Here is a 19,325-nt window from a genome sequence, read left to right as displayed (position 1 = left end):
TGTAACGAGATCTTTGAACTATAGTTGCTGAAGCATTAATTGGCATAATTAAAAAGTTACTTATTTAGAATATGTCTATGCAGAAAAAAAGGTGCTAATAATCAAAACCTGACGTAACACCTGGATTTTGTAATAATACAGTTTAAACCATTTTAAGAAGTGTGCTGTGATTGTTCAACAGAGGAAATCTTAGTCTAAACACCAAGTCAAAAATATGAAGAGTGCAATATAGGTCATTGGTTAGCAAATATATTTTTAGAAGAGTCTAATGTAAGGTTGAATTGAGAAAGCATTAAGAAAATACTATATTGTACACTGTAGCAGTTGAAAGTGATTAATCCAGATTGGAAACGCTATTTTAAAGCTCCTTTCACTTCTTTTCATAGACAAATAGCACCCCACATTGCTTTGTTTGCATAGTATGTAGCTAATTACAATTTCAAAGAAACTTTTTAGCAATTAAATGTAATGTTTAATTACAAAATGTCTCCTTGGAAACAGTTTCCTTGTATGTTGAACAGTAGTCAGTTAAAAAATGCTCACTTAATTATGTTTAAAACTAGAAACTCTACAAAGATTAAACATCAAATACAGAAATTTGCAAAAGAAAAAGTTGCGCTTTACATAATGGACAACTGACAGCTAATAACTGACTAACTGTTGCTGCTCTGAAATCTAAGAAAATAGTTTGCCTTAAAATAATCACTGGAGAAAACAGCCGTCATTATAAGGACTATCAACACTACGTATTTTAATACAGTTAAAATTTCAAGTACTAATTGGAAAGCAAATTACCGCATCAAGGAAATGTAAAGTTCACGTTAACTGCTGGACTGATCACCTCAACACATTGGGTTCACAGCTAAGGGCAGGCCTCTCTTTGGTTCATAAGGTGTTGTCCTGGCAACCATTCTGATGCAGTCAATAATAGGGCAGACACTGAGACAGAGATTGCATCCTGTACACCTGTCAGTAACAGTGGGCAGGTGGGTTTCTGGATCAAACTGTATAGCCTGCAACAAGAAATAAATAGTATTGATGTCACTTATGGAAAAGGTCAAAAATAGCCCCATTTTAGTATCTGCATTTTATGCAGTACAGTATTCTGTACTTCACAACGTGTGTGTGTGATAGTGCACTGCAGCTATTGCAGTAGTTTAAATTCTAGGGGGAAAAACATTTTAAAATTAGAACTATAGGGCCAATTTACTCCCTGCTGAAAGCCCTATATCGTAAATTGAGTTACCCAAAAGATGAATATGGCCCACAAAGTTTAAACTTTCATTAAGATATTTTTCCTTCACGGGAGGAAAATCTTTCATGACACAGCAATTCACCAGGTTTACTGGTACAGAAGAGATATCCAGACTAGTCCTGTATGGATTCCACATGAGACAGACTGCAAATGCCATCATGCTGGTTTTTTTTTTTTTACTTTTATTCTCTGCAAGATGTAAACAACCTAATTTAATAATATCTAGCGAGGAATGGCACATACTTTGCCACTTGTGATTCAGTTTATTTGCAAGCCTTAGAAAGCTAAAAGGGACATCTGGGGTGAGAGCAGACAGGATTTAATTTCTGATGTTTCCAAGGACTGTGCCCTCATTAATGATTAGCATGAAAAAAGATTTTTAATATGAAGTCATAATTGTAGCTTCAATAAGACATCTATAAAATACCAGTTTAAAAAACAAAATCAGATTAACTTCAAACTCTTCATTGACTGAGGAACAGACAGAGTAAAAAAGAAACAAACAAAATGTTGGTTATGTAAATTAGAGCAGGAAGTTTTGTACAGGCAGAGAGCTAAAGTGGAAAATTCAAGGAATTCCATGTTGTTTCCCCTACAACTTTCATTCTTCCCTTGCAATGTATTGATCTTCTGATGTAGGATCACTGGGGCTCTTGATGTGGCCTTTTCCTACCCTACTATAAGAGTATTAATCATAGGAGACTTATGAGCATAAGACTTATACAGGCACTCATCTTCATGCCTCGAGAGTAGGTACATTGACGTCAATGAAATTACTGACACCGTGTAAAGTGAAATGCATGCAGGTATTTCCAATATTGGGAACTCGGTGAGCTTCTCAACTACTTGCAGGGTAGGCTCTGGGGGAAAGAGAGTATTCGTTTCCTTCTGAAATCACAGGCAGCGTTTTTAGGAGAGGTTCTACAGTCTGCTCCAGTAGCAGCACTGACTGCTTTAAATATGGCCTTCTCTGGGCTTCCCAAGCTCTGACACTCAAGAACATAAGAGATCTGAGGTTTCCCAATGTGTATTTTGGTGTTCCACTAGTAAAAAGGCCCATGAATAGTAGTAGCAGTAAGCTGACATCTCACTCTCCAAAGTATTACCGGAACCAGTCTGAACCTCCAAGTTCTGGTCTGGTTTGAGAGACAAATAAAGGTTTTGTATGTTAGCAGGAGTGGTTCATCTATCTCTAATGACAATGCATTTCTTGAAGGGGATAGTATATGGTGATGTGGCAATGATTAACTCAGAAGTTCTGATTCATTTGTGCTCAACTTCACATTAATTACATTTTTTTGCTGTAGTCATACAAAGTGAGGTCTCTGCGGAGACTAAAAGATGGGTGTGTCCGGCAAGTTGAATATGTTGGAAACACAAAAATCTGCATCAGCAGAAGACAAATTGTGGGGTTTTTTATGTTTAATCCCTTTGCAAGTAAGAGATGGAAAAAAACATTCTTCGCATCATGAAAAGCTTCAGGGGACTTCTTTTGGTTTTTTTTTTTCTTGTTATTGCTGATTTTTTAAAGTTATATCAAAGCAAGTTGCATTAAATGTGAAATCAACTCTTACCTCCCTAAGGGCTACAGCCTCCCCTAAGGTGGGAAATCTTATGAAAGGGAAAACACTACTGCAAAACTTCTATGCACGTCAGAGTAGAAAGGGCAGTTTCTTGCGGATGCTAGAGGCAGTGCTGCTTTCTCTTTTTTGTGGGCACAATAAATAGAAGCGAAGAGGCAGCAGCAGTCATCTCTTTAACCACACAGAGAGGAAGGAGCCACAAGTAGATATAGGGCCAGATCTCCTGTTGACATAAATCAGTGTAGCTTCACTAATGTGAAGATTCATATCAGTTGAGGATCTGAGCCATGGTCTATATCTTAAATCAGAGTGTCTTCTCCTATGCATGGTTCACTGGCCCCCTTCGCACTCTTGCCAGCATTGTGGGTTTGGAGGTATGCTACCATGGTCCTCAGCCACACCTGTACATTCCTACTTTTTATATATATATATATATATATAGGATCAATTTGGCACATGGAACCTGTAATTTAGACAGGTGTTTTAAGTAAATTTTTCCAGTTTAGCCCAGGGAAGATTATTTGCTGTATCTTAGCCTTACTATAAATATGGTACTATTCTACAGTAAAATCCTCCAACCCTGCAGTATTGCCATTGTAAGGGCCAGTATTTTAGACTGTTACTGTAGAACAGGGGTCGGCAACCTTTCAGAAGTGCTGTGCCGAGTCTTCATTTATTCACTCTGATTTAAGATTTCGGATGCCAGTAATACATTTTAAGCTTTTTAGAAGGTCTCTCTCTGTAAGTCTATAATATATAACTAAACTATAGTTGTATGTAAAGTTAATAAGGTTTCAAAATGTTTAAGAAGCTTCATTTAAAATTAAATTAAAATGCAGAGCCCCCCGCACCCTCCAGACCAGTAGCCGACACCTGGGCAGTGTGAGTGCCACTGAAAAGCAGCTGATGTGCCGCCTTTGGCACCTGTGCCATAGGTTGCCTACCCCTGCTGTAGAATAGTGTAGAACTTTTTATAAGGGCATCACCACAATAATCTTTTGTAACAGAGATACAGTTATTGTGTGTCTGTCTTGTCTTCTGTGTCCCACACAATCTTATCATACTGTGCACTGCTTGGTTTTTTGCTTTCTGTGAGTTAGCGCCCCCCGCCCTCCCCCCTTTTTTTTTTTTGAAATGCCTCTGTGGAGTCAGATGCACTGTTTCCTCTGAATGCTTCATTTTCTGGTAACTTCTGTTATCTAAATGAACTTTACAAATGGCTTGCTTGGTGCTTGCAGGCACTTACGACATCCTGCAGGTTGCCAGCTAACCTTTACCAGGCTTGCAGTCCGATCTGCCTGCCCCACCTCAGCAAACTCACACCCTTCCAGCCTGCAAACCACCAATGGACATGCTTGACAGCAATAGCTGTGTAAGAGGAAAACAAGCACTGCCCTTGTGTGTGTTTAGTAATCTGGAGCTTGTTGTCCAGTGTGTATCCATGTTTCTGTTTGTGTAAAGACATTAGAGGTCCTCTGAGTCCTTACAAAGAGTGCTTACAAGACTTATCATGGTTTAACTGCTTTAGTTACCAAACAAATTTTGATTCAAAATGACAAAAATGGCTTTTTGAATTTGAATTTTGAAACTGCATTTGCATTTACAACATTAAAACCATTTCCTATTGGGATAATTTTTGCTAATCAAATAGCTTAGGGTAGTTGGGTGAAAGCTTAGGTCTCGTGACTTTACAGTGACTATGACATGGTTTAGTGGACTGAATGGAAATTTAAATCAAGGAACTCTGCTCTACAAGGCGTGACCCTGCAGTGGAGCAGAGGAATGCAGTGACAGCAAGGGGAGCTTTGCTGCTTATGATCCTACAAAGGGGAGAAGGCCCCGCAGGCTGCTAGGCCAGGAGGAACCTCAGCATCATTGCCAGAAAAATCAGGCTACTGTCTTAGCACAGTCTGGGTTTACATTAAACATTTATTTTCTCTTATTGTTTTTTTTTTAGTGCTTGGCTTTTCCCCAGGTTACTTGTTGTGGTAAGTGATTTTTACATAGAAAGGTTATTTTTCTTATTATATTTAGTTAAAAATCAGTTTAACTACCAAACATACTGAATTCAAAATAAAGTAAAAGCCACTGAAAAATATAACAATGTTGCCTAGTTAAAATACAGCCTCCTATACTGGGTGTGTAGGAGTCATGAAAAGTAATGCTGCAAGGAGTATTAACTTCCATAGGGATTTTAGTGGATCCTAATTTGGTTTGAGAAGAGAACAGGTCACCTAAAATGGCTGATCCCGGCTCTACTATCTTCTTATTGGATGGGGAAGTCCCTCAAAATCCTGCAGATGTGCAATGGTAGGGCAAGGAATAGTTCACAGAATTAACAGTGAATTTCACACAACTATATGCTACTGTCAAGGAATAAATAGTTTGCTTTGAACAGTTCTCCCAACTCAAAATAATGACATATGCCAGGTGCAGTGATTTCTGGACCTATCAACCTACCAGGCCCGCCCTCTCTTCTTCCCTGTGAAAGTTAATTCATCATCTTGGAGGGTTGATTCACAAAGAAATGAAAATCTCTCCCAAATCAGGGCTGATTCCAGCTTAGTTAGTTTGACAAACCTTTGGCAAGGTTTAGATTTTTGAACAGGTATCTGGCAAGTGGGCATATTTTCTTTCTTCCTACTGCCCTGTGGGCTTGACAGGGGGGAATCCTGCCTACTTTCCCTTAGTTACCTGAGGACCTTTGAAGAATTTGAATTTGCAGCAGTCCATACTGGGTCCTCCTTTATTTACCTCCCATCAAAACCAAAAAAACAAACCAAAAAAATCCTGATGATGTAGATGTCATAGAGATAACTTCTGAGGGATTAAAAGAGGTTGTGAAGAGGAGTTTCTGTTCTATTCAACACTAATCTCCAACAAAGTCCACAATGACTGATGCATGGACAACCCCTACAATCGGATCAGTCAGGGTTCTCTCAGTATAGCTTAGGAGCATGCTGGTGTTAAAAGCCGGTATTTTACACAGCTATTTTTGTCACATGCTCGTTAACAGAAAGTGGATTGTTTCTGTCTCAGCAACAGAAAGATAACTCACTGTGCCTTTTTGCTAATTACAGCCATGTTCTTACCTGGTAGCCAGAATCATTACAGGTCATGTAGCATTTGCCACAGTTGATGCACATTTCCTTGTCAATCAGAGCCACAACTTGCTCTGTGTTGCTAAGCTCACCATATGTTCCAATGTACTGCAGTGCTTTTCCAATTACATCCTAGGGAGAAAAAATGGAATCATTTAGAAGGTACCCAAGTTTTCTATTTTTGTGTTTTTTGTTGTTTTTTTATGGCTATATAAGAGCACTCTACAGTATTTTAATGTGGGAGTTTCTTGCAGACACTACGGCAATGTTTACTGTTTTTGAAATAAATGTTAAAATTTGCCAAGTTTCATACTTCCTATATTGTAAAATGCAGATAAAGGGTATTGAATGTCTAAAAATTAAACTTCAGGCAGATCTACAAGTGTCTGTCTGTCCACATTTAGCACTTCATTTTAAATGCGCTATTTAATTAACTTATGCTTAGCCACTATTGTGTAGCACTACAGGGAAAAAAATGGGGCACAAAAGAGAAGTGACATAGCACATGCAATCTGGTTGTCCTTGGTCACTTTTCATTAGCACAGATTTAAGAACTCACTGCAGGAAAAGAAAGGGGCATCATTAAAGAACAAGGGACAAAGAGAACAACAATTGCTTTTCTCTCCTTAGAAAGACAAGCAAATGGTTTGAGAATCAGCTTTTTACTGCAAACTTACAATACCGGGGCCTCATTCCACAAATCCTCATTCGAGGGAACAACACTTTTGCTTTCAAGCAGACTACCTGTGTGAATGGAAGTTTGCAGATCGCTAAACACTTGCTGAATAAAATGCATCCAGTTATACTTAGAGAAGGCTAAATGTGACACATCAGATGCAAACAAATTCATCTCTCTTCATAAACAAAAAGTAGAAAACATTAATGTAAACCACTTTGTGCTTCCTGTGTGTTGTGCTTGTCAGCTGTAGATCTCTTAGCACTTTAGTAGGGTGGGTAAGTGTCATGTTCCCATTTTACATGTGGAATAACAGATGCACACAGAAGTTCAATAACATGTCAGAGATTACAGAGTGAGTTGATAGCAGAGAAGGGAATAGGACTCAAGTCTCTAGGGATTAATTTAACTGTCCACAGCTATCCCCCAAAGAAAACACTCTAATAGTACAGTATGTTACAGTGATTGTCTTTGGTTTTTCTCACATGATGAAGAACATTCCCATGCCATGGTTATTTTTGTTTGTTCATCAGATTAAGTGGAACATTGCTTGACACATGAAGTACGCAAGACATTTCAGCAATAGTGAAAAACAGTTGTCATTGTTTTATAAAGCGTAAAAGAACACAGTGTTTAGTGGTACTCAGGCTTGCTACTTCTGTATTCCTTCCTTGCAATAACCATACAGGTAACCCACACCGCGAGGGGCAGAGAGACTCCTTACTCTGTCGGCGAGTTGGGGACATGGTCACTGGGTCAATAACTACAACATTCCACTGCCCAAAACCCTCTCCTGAGGGAGTTGTAGCAGCTGCAGGCAGCACAATCGGTAGCAGATGGGTTGCAGTAGTGCCCGAGGAGCTGCTGCAAAGGTTGCTCCATAACATTCCTGGTGGAAACATTCTAGCACAAAGCTCATTGCAGAGGGTGACCTGATTTCATCCTTTACAAACAAATGGGGTGATTTGCTATCTTGCCCTGAACCAATATACACAATCAACTGTGCCCAGAGCAAATGGAAAGTATTCCCTTTCTCAAATCCTGTCTGCACAAAAAGAAGAATGTTTACATATATATACACACACATATTAAAAGTAGTATTCTACAGTGCTTGTATTAAAAAGCTGCAATAGTTACTCTATATTCCAAGCACAGGGAAACCGGGTATCTCAGATACTGCTGTGTGCTAACTGTTAGCATATGCTGAATTTTTAATGCCCTATATTTTTAATGTGTGTACTGGCATTGGCAGTAAAAGAATGTTACTGTGATACTAGCCTCATGGACAGTGATCTCGGGGGAAAATATAACTGAATTCAATCAAATCATGAAAGCAGCAAAACTCTCAATTTTCCCCATCAGACAAGGCAACTTCCTGTACATATCTCTGACTTAATATGCCTTGCTGCATTGTCTGATTTGCTAAAACCTATTGACAGCAAGTTGTTAATTATGGCAATTCACTTTGTGTGGAACACGGTGAATTTCAGGATTGGGATTTATGCTGCTATAGCCTATTTAACTTCCTGCTTTCTAAATGTGGTGGGACTGAACATCAGCACATTTTAAAAGCGTCATAGTTCTGTAAATTGCCTAGATATTATGCAAAGGTGCTAGCTAAACTGACTTTTAACAAAGGACCAGAGGTTGCAAAATCTGTTAAAGATTCAACATAATTAAAATAAATTTGGACTAAACAATGAAAGCTGTGACACGAAGGTAAATTTTACGTTTTGCTTCAAAAATATGCATAACTCAAAGTACTAGCTAGATCGCTGTACATTATAGGAGCTGCAGTACTGAGTTTCTACTAATTTTCCATAGTAGATCAGGTAATAATTGTGATTATCATTATGGGTTTGATCCAAGCCAGCTGAAATCCCTGCAGGTCAAGTTCAATATGAGAGACAGACACCTTCTGTCTAAAACTACACGCTTCAAACAGTTTAGGTATCATCTGCATGATCAAAATACCTGATGCAAAATTCCCCACTTTTTCCTCTTGTACTCTTCAGTGGAACACGCACAAATACTCATTATCCAGGAATACAAGGTATTTGATCAACGTACCTTGCATCAAGTTTTTTAACAACCAATTTCCTGTTCCATCCTATTGTAATCTCTCAAAAATGGGATCCATTGTGAAATATGTACATGTATATTATTTGTATTTGTATTACTTATTAAATTAACCATATCTAAAGCCTTATTTTCTAAAATTTCAGAAACCACAAATTGCTGCAGGACTGGGAGTCAGAAACTAAGGGGTTTTATTATTATTTGCAATGACCTCATTTTCTGAGGTGCTCAGCACTCCCACATCACCCTGATGCTACCTCTCAAAACAAGATAAATATAATCTTAGCTGTTATGATGGCAAAGGAAAGCTTCAAAATGTGAATTAAATGTAAACTGATGCTGCCTGGTCTTCCTGAGCCGGCATAGAGCTTGAGGGGTGTGAATGGCTCCCATTCATCTCCAGAAGCTTGCCTGAACTCTGAGACTTAACAATGATAATTTATGTGACAGTATAATTTAAATGACAGTATAATTTAAATGATAGTATGAGGTGACATTTTCAGCTAATGCACCTAGCCATCACTATATAATGCAGTAGCAGAATCTGTGTGAAGGCATGGAGAAGGGAAGTTTCTGTCAAAGGTTGCTAAGTCAACCACCATATCTGCACACAGAAGGAAAAGGAAAGTGCAGGTGCATCTCTTTCCCAGTGCCAAATTACTCAACTGCCTTTTCTGTAACAACACCTCAATGCCTGCTTAACTGCTTCAACTGTTCTTTGCCAACGGTTGAGACCTTCAGCTCCCACTTGACAACAATTACAGGGCATTAGTGCCTTTTCAGCATAAAAATATGGCACACTGAATATTTGACGATAGCATAAATATGAATAGAAATTAATTTTCATTTGTATTTTCATATTTAACTTTGAAAAAAGAATGTGGGTGTGCATTTTCCAGGTTGCTACTGAATTCAGTTTTGAAATCTTACAGAGACCAAGGAATCTGATTGCAAAATTCAGATCCATGCTTGCTAAAGAGTACATATGCACTTGTTCATATTATACCTGTCACAGTTTAAAATATATGTCTTAGTATCATCAATTGGTCTATCACAATATTAGATACTATGTGATCTCTTCATTGACTAATAGATGCAAAATCCTCCATTGTATGTCATGAATCCACATGGTGTCTCTGTATACTAAATTTTACATCTTCATTTTAGAGTTTGCTGAAATTATATAAAACCAGTGTATCATATAAGTGATGCAGCTTTCCATTGACTGCTCATTGTCTTTAAGTATCTGCATAGGGAGATTTCTGACAGTAGAAGGCTCTAGCAGACAAAGGCCTGGTCTACACTGCGGAGGGGCAGGGGGAGGGGAGTCGATGTAAGATACGGAGCTTCAGCTATGGGAACACTGTAGCTGAAGTCAACATATCTTATTTCTACTTACCTTCCATCTTTGTGGTGCGGGATCGATGGTTGCAGCTCCCCCGTCGACTCCGCTACCGCCACTCGCTCTGGTGGAGTTCTGGAGTTGAGGGGGAGCGCATTTGGGGATCGATATATCGCGTCTAGATGAGACATGATATATCAATCCCCGATAAATTGATTGCTACCCGCCGATCCGGTGGCTAGTCTGGACGTACCCAAAGGTACAGCAAGATTCAGTGGCTGGAAGCTGGAGCTAGACAAATTCAAACTAGAAATAGGGTACACATTTTTTATAGTGTGCATAATTAACCTGGACCAATTTACCTAGGGATGTGGTGGATTCTTCTAACATGGCAAGTCTTTAAATCAAGACTGGATATCTATCTGAAAGCTATGCTCTAGTTCAAGAATCATTTATGGACTTGATGCAAGAACTACTTTGTGTAATTTTATGGGCTGTGTTTTGCAGCAGGTCAGATTAGATGATCATAATGGTCCTTTCTGGCCTTAAACTCTATGAATGGAGAGTGTTAGGAACACCAGGCATTCCCATAAGTATATGGAATAAATTAAGCGTAAGGAATCTTCCTTACAATTAAGGACAATTAAAAAAAGGTGTGTGTTGTGCTAAGTTTTCTAACTTTTAGCAAACTCCCATGCTGCTTCTTATAGCACACATGAATATACCTGCGTGGGAATTTAGCATCTCAGATATGAAGGAGGAAATGTTTACCACAATATGCTGTATCAAACATATACATATTACAAACTGTAAAGAGTCACTGCCGTGGCGCCAAAATATTGTGAAAATGATTTTTTATACTGTTGGATGGTTCTTTTTTTTCCTTAGTGCCATCTTTACAGCAAGATCTTTGTCTTTATTTAGCGGTAAAGTGCCATGTATATTTAGATGAGTAAAGAAACACTGATAGTACTTACATGATGGTTTACAGGTGCGATGTCTCAAAATACCTCAGAGCTTCTGGCTTGGATCAAAAAATAAATGTTCAGGAAAAAAGCAGTACAGGAAAAAATGGCTGGCTTTTTTGTTAAAAGTGCAGTTACACATCAAAAAAATTACTCTCTAAAATGGCATCAAGGGGTTCCATGTTTATTGTCTCTCAATGGCCTCCAGATTAAATTTTCACAGTTTACAGTATGATGATGTTTTTGCTAATTACCAGCCCTGAAAACACAAGGTAGATTCTGAAAGTCAAGCTGTGTTCTTTCTTGCTTGTGCATTACCACCAGCAATAAAATCCTGCAAGCTAAATTCTGTCCTTAATTATACCTATATGCAATCCCACTGGTTTTGAATTCTTCCCTCAGTTTTACCTGTGCAGCTCTGCTCTCATCAATAGGGATGCACAGGTATAACTGAGAGCAGAATTTGGTCCAGCAACTGCAATTAATTAGCAATTCTGTTGCTTAGAAGTGAATCAGAGTAGAATCCATTAACTATTGACTACTGGTGCTAACAAGAGTAAAAAAAAGTTAAAATTCATTTTGCCATGAAAGTAAATAGATATGATTTTGAATACACACAAGGAGCAGTTCTGTTGAGTAAGATGGTGTTGGTTTTACACAGTGACTTTTATTACTATAACTGCATTTTAAATGGTAACTTGTAAAGTATTTTAAGGTGATTAGCTTTTCATTAACCATATTAGCAAAGCTGTATTTTAAAATAAAATTCACAGTTCATGCTTGGTTTACTGTTGCATTTGCTGTCTCTTTTTGTACCTTGTTTCACACAGATTACATTGTAAAACACAATGTGTCCAAGAGATGAGGGACATACACTAAAAGGAATCCTTTTATTACAGGACAGTCCACAATACTAGTATTATGTCTACTAGATGAAATCCAAAGAAAGCACATATGTCAGTGGTCTTATTGTTCATTTTAAGATCTAAATAGCCATTTTGGCATATTACACAAGTGAATGAAAGATTCATCAGCTAGATTCTTTGAGCACTCACAACTCAACAGCAACAAAGAATAAAAGTATGGAGTATATAATGTGGAAGACTGGTGGGCGCTAAATTAGTATCAGAGAAAAATAAAGCCTATTCTATGAAAAGGCTAAACAGGTTCTCAAATTTGTGAGAACATGATATTGATGATGAAGTAAATACTGAAGAAAATGATTCAAAATCAAGCAATAAATATATTCATAATGCATTCTTACATTTATATAGCAATTTTTATCCTGAGGGATCCCAAATAAGTTATTTATTTCCGTATAGGCATTTGTATAGTTCTCATGATCATACCATTTGAGTGCTTTACAACCTATACATCCATAGATTGTAAAAAGAATCAGTGACTCCAAGGGAGTCCTGCTATTAGGGAGTAATTAAAGAGAATAAGTACATTGTTGAGAAGCTAAATGTTTTGCATTAGTCTTCTCCACAGAAGATGCTGGGGAGATACCTACTCTTTCTGATAATGAAAGTGAGTTGTTGTAAGAGGTATAAAAAGAGCAGCTGGAACAAACTGATAAATGAAAGAGGATCTGGACACCAGCACCTCAAAGCTATACCCGAGAGTTCTGATGGGTGAGCCTGAGAAGTGGCTGAGCGCCTACAAAAATATGCAATCTCAGGAAAATCAGCCAATAAACTGAAAGATAGCAAATGTTGCATCTGTCTTTTCAAAAAGGGCTGCTCTCTGATTTACAAACCTGTAAGTTTTACTTTGGTAAAGCAAGTCAATTGATATGTTAAGTAGATATAGCATTAAAACAAACAAACAACAAAGCGAACAACTTAGAATGATATGATGGACACAAGACAATATGGTTTGCTAAAGGAAAATTGTGCTTCTTGAATCTATTAGAATTCCTTGAGCATGCCAACAAAAGTAGTGAATGAAGGAGAAGCAGTCGGCAACTTTTATTTGGACTTTCAGAAAGTCTGTTTTAGATACTATTATGGAAAATACAGAGTCCAGGAGATGGCTTAGAATCTTGCTAAAAGGCAGAAAATAAAGAGTGGGAATAAAATGATCAATTTTCAAAATGATAAAAGGCTAGTGGTGCTTAATATGTTTAGCAGTGCTCTGGAAAAGAGGATGAACAGTGAGTTGGCAAAATTTGCATTGCTTTTAGATTAGACAATATTACAGAAGCCCTGAAAGACTTCAGATTTACTTTACAAAACTAGTGAATGGGCATCATTACGGCAGGTGACATTCAATGTTGGCAACAGCTAATAATGCACATCAGAATGAATACTCTGACCTACTTATGCCATTTGAGATGATATAACTTAACTAAAGCCACTCAGGAAAATGAGTTGGACACAATGTAGACAGCTTAATGAAAACCTCTGTACAGTACGTCATGGTGCTAAAAAAATAAGAGCAAAATGTTAGGATACATAGAGAATAGAAAAGAAGAAAACATAACCAATATTACAATTATACCATTGTAGAAATCAATAGTATACAAAGCCCTAGAACAACCTATTTAGTTCCAGTTATCCTATCTTTAAAAAGTTATGTTACAAACTGAGTAGATTCAGAAACAGAAAATGAAAGGCATTATAGCCATGGGAAAAGGAGGAGTAGTGAAAGAGATGTACAAAATAATGAAACGTATATATCAGCAAAACTGTGTACGTGGACAATCAATGACATTGAAAGAGAACAAAATAGAAAATCGATAAAATACTTTTTTAAAACACAATTTACCTCTGGAACTCATTGCAACAAGATATTATTGAAATCAGTGCCTTCATAGGATTCAGAAAAGGATTAGACATAAGATGGATAATGAGAACATCCAAAGTCACATTTGTTTAAGAAGGGATATAAATCAACATTCTTTAGGGCATAGATCTGATAAGGAAGGGTTAGAAAGAAACTTCACTTTGGCAGTTTGTTCCATAATAGTCCATTATGGTTTTTCTTGCATCTTCCTTTGAAGCATCTGGACCAGTCACTGTTGAAGACAGGATACTGGACTAGATGAACCACTGGTCTGATCCAGTATGCCTAATTCTATGGCCCTCATTTTCTCTGTCTATGTAGGTATGTAGAATCACTTCATCCACTAATATAATACAGCCATCTCTGGGTGCTGTTAAGCATATAACCACATTGCCCAATGTTTTGAGTCAGGAGACGAATATCACATCAAACTTAAACTATGGGAGGATAGCTCAGTGGTTTGAGCATTAGCCTGCAAAACATAATGTTGTGGGCTCAATCTTTGAGGGGGCCATGTAGGGATCTGGGGCAAAAAAATCTGTCTGGGGATTGGTCCTGCTTTGAGGAGAGGGTTGAACTAGATGACCTCCTGAGGTCTCTTCCAACCCTGATATTCTACACGGGGGCAAAAAGGGGAATTTGGCAAATTGTAAATACTCCATATTAGAATTTTGGCCAAGAAATGAGAAAACACCACCAGTACTTTTACATGGCATCCTTTAATGACCGCATTCATTTTTTAATCACAGCAGCACAGTGTCTGAACACCATTCTGGAGCACTGGTTCAGTACCAGAAGAAAGGAAAGAATATCTTTACTGAATCATATATGGCTGCCTGCAGCACCTTGGGTGCAGATAGTGGGCCTTACTGATCTATCTCAAACTTGCATAGATTATGAGATGAACTGAGATTCCTTTTTCAGATGTTATAGAACGGATGGGGGTCATCATGGACAACAGCATGAGAGGAGATGCAGGAAGTCACTGCTTTGCTCTTTGTTGGAACAAATATGTGGAGATATAGACTCAAAGTCCTGTAAACCATGTTTGAAAAATCAGAAATCACTATGAAGCAAAAATCATAACATCATGTATAGATCCCCCTGAAATACTAATAGTTGTGTGCTCACGATGAGGTAGAGATGGCAAATGCAGAAACTGAATGTATGGTTGAAAAGTAGTTCAAACAAGAATGATGTAGGTTTGTGGGACATAATGGTCTGTGCTAGTTAAGAGAATAAATAAATCTGTCAGAGAATTTAAATTAGTGGACGGGGTAATCTATATGGAGAGGCTAGTAACAGAAAGAAGGGACATGCTAAATAAACAGATGGGTGGTTGGAGAGGAAACATGTACGTGAACACGTAGAAACAATTAATCTTGTTAGGGCTGGCCAGTATAAACATATCTTTTAAAGGAGGATAGACTCAAAGTCTTAGCTTCAGTGAGAGTTTTACCTAACTAAGAACAGTAGATCTGGACCTCTTCTGCAGTACAATCTTTCAACATACTTCCTGGTCCTTATAGTTATCTTCTATTTTTTATTGCTAATTACTGAGTTTGTCTTTCTAGTTCTTCCTCAGGTTTTTGTTCATACATCCAAACATTTCCCTCTCTGTTCCTTTCCCTGTCTCTTTTTGTATCTGTCCTTTCTCTCCTACTAAGCTTCCTTTTACCCCATGTGGTTTACTTACTTCTGGTGAGTTTTAGGTTTATCTGTAGTAGAAGCTGTCTCATTGAAAATGAATTTGTTTTCTCATTGCATCAGTACTTTCCCTACAAACAGAATTAAACTGTAAAACCTCTGAGGATCAAACAGTCTTTAACCTTTTTTCTTTTTCTTTTTTTTTTTAAGTTCTCTCTTTTCTTTGGGACTTTTCATATACATAAGGGAAAGAAAAAAAATTGATTGCACTATCAGCATGATGTACATCAAAAAAATGAAACCAAAAGAGAAGTGGAGGTCAATAGAGCAGTGCAACCTGTTTGACACAAGCTGCAGAAGTGCTCAAAATTATCCTAGTTTTGACTTCTAGCTGTGTTGACAAACTCTGAACATTATGTGTATTTGCAAACTTTCTGCAAAAGCTTTTCCCTCTCCATAGCTATAAATTTTATTAAATCACCATTTGTGTTGTATTTCAAGTTAAAGCATCATTTGTTGGGTTAGTTCACAGAGACGAGGTCACATGATGGAAATCACATGGTATTTCTCCTTTGTCCTTGATTGACTGAAATTCTTCTATGTGATCAGGAGGGTTAGCAGAAGTCATTTTCATTTTGTATCATAGAGGGAGGCTGCACTTATTTGAACTGATCCAGATAGATTTTTTTGTCTTTTTAGCCCTTGGGTCTGTCTGAGTGCAATATGAAGTGGCCTTAGAACACACATCTTCTATAATTTCCTTACTGGAATTATTGGCTACTGTGTCATTATTATGGTGGGGAAGGAGCAGGGAGAGCTTGGGTATATAGGAATGAACATTAGGTTGTGATATATGAGACCTGAGAGCTGAGGCTTTATTTTGACTCTATCGCTGAGTTACTCTGTGACTTAGGAGAAATCAGAGAAATCACTTAGGCCAAAATTTTCAAGTTTTAGGTATCCAACTTGAAAACCTAGGTCCTGATTTTCACACATGCTGAGCACCAGCTATTTCTATTGAAATCAGTGAGAGATGTGAGCACTTAGCACCTCTAAAAATCGAGATCTAGGTGCCTCAAATTGAGCAGCCAAAAATGGATGTATCCAGAATTAATGGAGATTTTTGAACAGTTTTACTTTACATTTATTATTCAAAATACCATCTTCTCCCCACATGCACCTTTATTGTTCTGCTGCCCAGATGTCTGTTGAATTTGACAAGTGTCATTAGGGAGAAGAACACACATGTCTACAAGTAAAACACAAATCTTTTCCCACTCACTTTGTTTAAAAGCTCTGAGCGCCTGCATAGAAAATTGGTTGCCTTTTTCTTGACATTCTATTTAACGTTGTATAACAAGCTTACAAACACAATAACCAACTCAACGGCCAGTAATAATTGTTTGCATCAGCAGTGTGGTGGCTGATCACTATTAAATATATTTATTTAATTCTTTTACCTTGACTGCTGGAATGGGCTTCTTGGGAATAAAATGCTTTTTCTCAGGCAGTACAACAGTTGTGGCTTGCTGCTTCAGTTTAATCTTGTTCTTGGCTATTATCTTTTTGCGCTGCTCAAGGTAAGGTCCAAAACTAGGCAGTTTCTAAATTGAAAACCAGAAAATATGCTATTTAGCAAGTATATAAAACACATAAATGAATATTAACAAAGGGCCAAGTCCCAAGGCCTTGCTGAGAATTGATTCATTTCTTATTCAGGAAGGCTCCCATTGAAGTTGATGGGATTCTTACTAAGAAATGAATAAACCTGAGACATAACTTCAAGATCTGACCTCAAAACAATAACAGAGTTTGAATATTAAAATCATAATACACTGTAACAAAAAATGGCTGCATTGCAGACAGCATTCAACAAACACCTATCCTCCCATGGTGTATTTGTATTGTACATAATAAATATTGATCACCTTGTATAAATAATTCAAACTCAACTTTATTCTTACAGAACATGGAAAGATATGTATTATATATTATGTAATCATAAAATTAAATAAAGATCAGCTTAAGAAACTCCACCATTGTTCAATAATACACCCACTATGATATCTATTATACCAACTGTAGTTTTAAAGCTACATGGATGTGCCCATTGACTTTATAAAGCACACACAGATCCTTGTGATATGATGTCTCAAAGTTATCTGGGCCTGTTGAAGTAATGCTAACAAGTGCCACGTGAACACTAAGATGGTTTAATTTTATTCATTTCATAATTCTACCTCTATTCACAGTCCTCACTCTCTTTTAGATCCTTTAATGTCTGGGCTTGCCTAGACAAATATTGCTGCTGGAAGACATCACTGAATGCCAAAATGTTCTGTCTCAGCCAACAACCTAGATCTGCTAATTCAAGTTTCAAAGGATTACTAGAGACTCTCTCACCCACAGTCATTTGTCTAGATGGTGGAGATTTGGAAAACTACTGCTCACTAAGTCCTTGTGACCTAGTAAGTTGCTGTGAATTGAAAATGACTGAAAAACCTGGTTCCTACTTATGAAACAGAATGAGCCCTGTGAAAAACTAGTTTCTTTTTAATCTGAGAGCATTTAAATGGAGCGAATAAACTAAGCTCAGAGTCTAGTGTAAGTGCAATTATATTACTGTAATTAGTATTCAGTAGCAGGAGATAAATATCCTAGATTGTTATTATAAGCATTAATTCACTGTAATAATTTCAGCATGTCAAGCATGTCCAACTGGAAACAATGTCATCACAATAAATTTAAAGGGACAATGTCAACATGAATTTTTAAAATAAATTCTTAAAAAACATTCCAGGCTCTGATGCAGTACCTTTTTGGTAGTATCCTCTGAATATTTTTTAAATATTTTAATTAAAAATAATATTAATAGTTATTCTAGTCCTCTGCTGATATTTACATGGAAAAGTTCCTCACCAGTAATTATTTCCACACAGAAGTCCCACTTTTGAGGTGTCAGCATCCTCGCGTGACAAAGGGTGGATTGCCCTCAGCTGTTTGTTTTTCAGCACTCTGAGTCTACTAACTGGCAATCTGGCATAAGTGTATTTTCTGTTCTCCTGGAACCTTTTCATTTCTCAAGTGTGCTGGAAGCAAGAGTCCGCTTAAAGATCCCAGTTATGTAAATCACATGTATGCATTCTCCCGAATTCAGGAGCTGGAGATCATCTCAAGAATGGAAATAAACTTAGGCTTGACAGCCCCCACAAAACAGAAACTCTAACTTTGAGGGGAGGTGGGTGAAGGAGTGGAAAATATATTTGGTAGCTTCAAAGACGCAGAATTATAGTTAAGTAATTTCCCTTTCTTTACAGATGCCAAATACACAGGAGTCCCATTTTTAGAGAGTAAAAAGATTGAGGACTGTCTCACAATTAACTTGTAAAAACTTCTGCAAGCAGAAATAAGAACAGAGCTAGTATTTACTCCTGGGAGAATTCTGCACCAAAAAATTAAAAATTCTGCAAATTCTATTTGTCAAAATAACACTGTATAATCACCCCTGTTTCAATTATTTTGGTAATTTATTTTAAAATACCTGTCAGCAAGTATGATAACAATACAGACATACACAAAAATCCCCCCAGGAGTTGAGGGTTAAAGAAATGACAACCCAGTTCCTGTTTCTCTGCCTCTTCCACCACAGGGCCCAGTCATGCCTCCCTTCCTTCCCCCCCTCCCAGACACTCACACCCCTGCCCCTGCTCCTGCCCTAATCCAGCCGCTGCTCCCCTCAACCCAGACACTCACACTCCCTACCTGCCTAAGCCCAGTGTGGGGCCCTCCCTGGCCCAGACACTCACATCCCCTACTCCCCAGAACCCAGGAATCCAGAGGGAGAAACAGCCTGACGCTTGGTCCCTGGCTTGCACGGAATTTTCTGCATG

At 37.8% G+C, this 19,325-nt stretch overlaps 1 protein-coding gene across 3 annotated transcripts in view; it reads right to left on the bottom strand.

Annotated features, from left to right (window-relative positions):
- Nucleotides 1–219: 219 nt before the first annotated feature.
- Nucleotides 220–19,325, bottom strand: part of DPYD (dihydropyrimidine dehydrogenase) — a 616,437-nt gene continuing 597,331 nt past the window's right edge. For 2 of the 3 annotated variants that reach the window (XM_050960937.1, XM_050960938.1), the window contains 3 exons: nucleotides 16,896–17,039; nucleotides 5,931–6,071; nucleotides 220–1,013 (listed from right to left, as the gene is read on the bottom strand). In XM_050960937.1, the coding sequence (XP_050816894.1) occupies nucleotides 843–1,013; nucleotides 5,931–6,071; nucleotides 16,896–17,039 (456 nt within the window). In that variant the 3' untranslated portion in view covers nucleotides 220–842. Of the gene's footprint in view, nucleotides 1,014–5,930; nucleotides 6,072–16,895; nucleotides 17,040–19,325 lie in introns of those variants that run through there. The other variant, XR_007775327.1, reaches the window with a different exon arrangement.

This window comes from Gopherus flavomarginatus, chromosome 7 (genome assembly GCF_025201925.1).
Source record: "Gopherus flavomarginatus isolate rGopFla2 chromosome 7, rGopFla2.mat.asm, whole genome shotgun sequence".
Classification (NCBI taxonomy): domain Eukaryota; kingdom Metazoa; phylum Chordata; order Testudines; family Testudinidae; genus Gopherus; species Gopherus flavomarginatus.
Note: the sequence above shows the minus strand (reverse complement) of the source record. Positions and strands in the feature narration are given on the sequence as shown.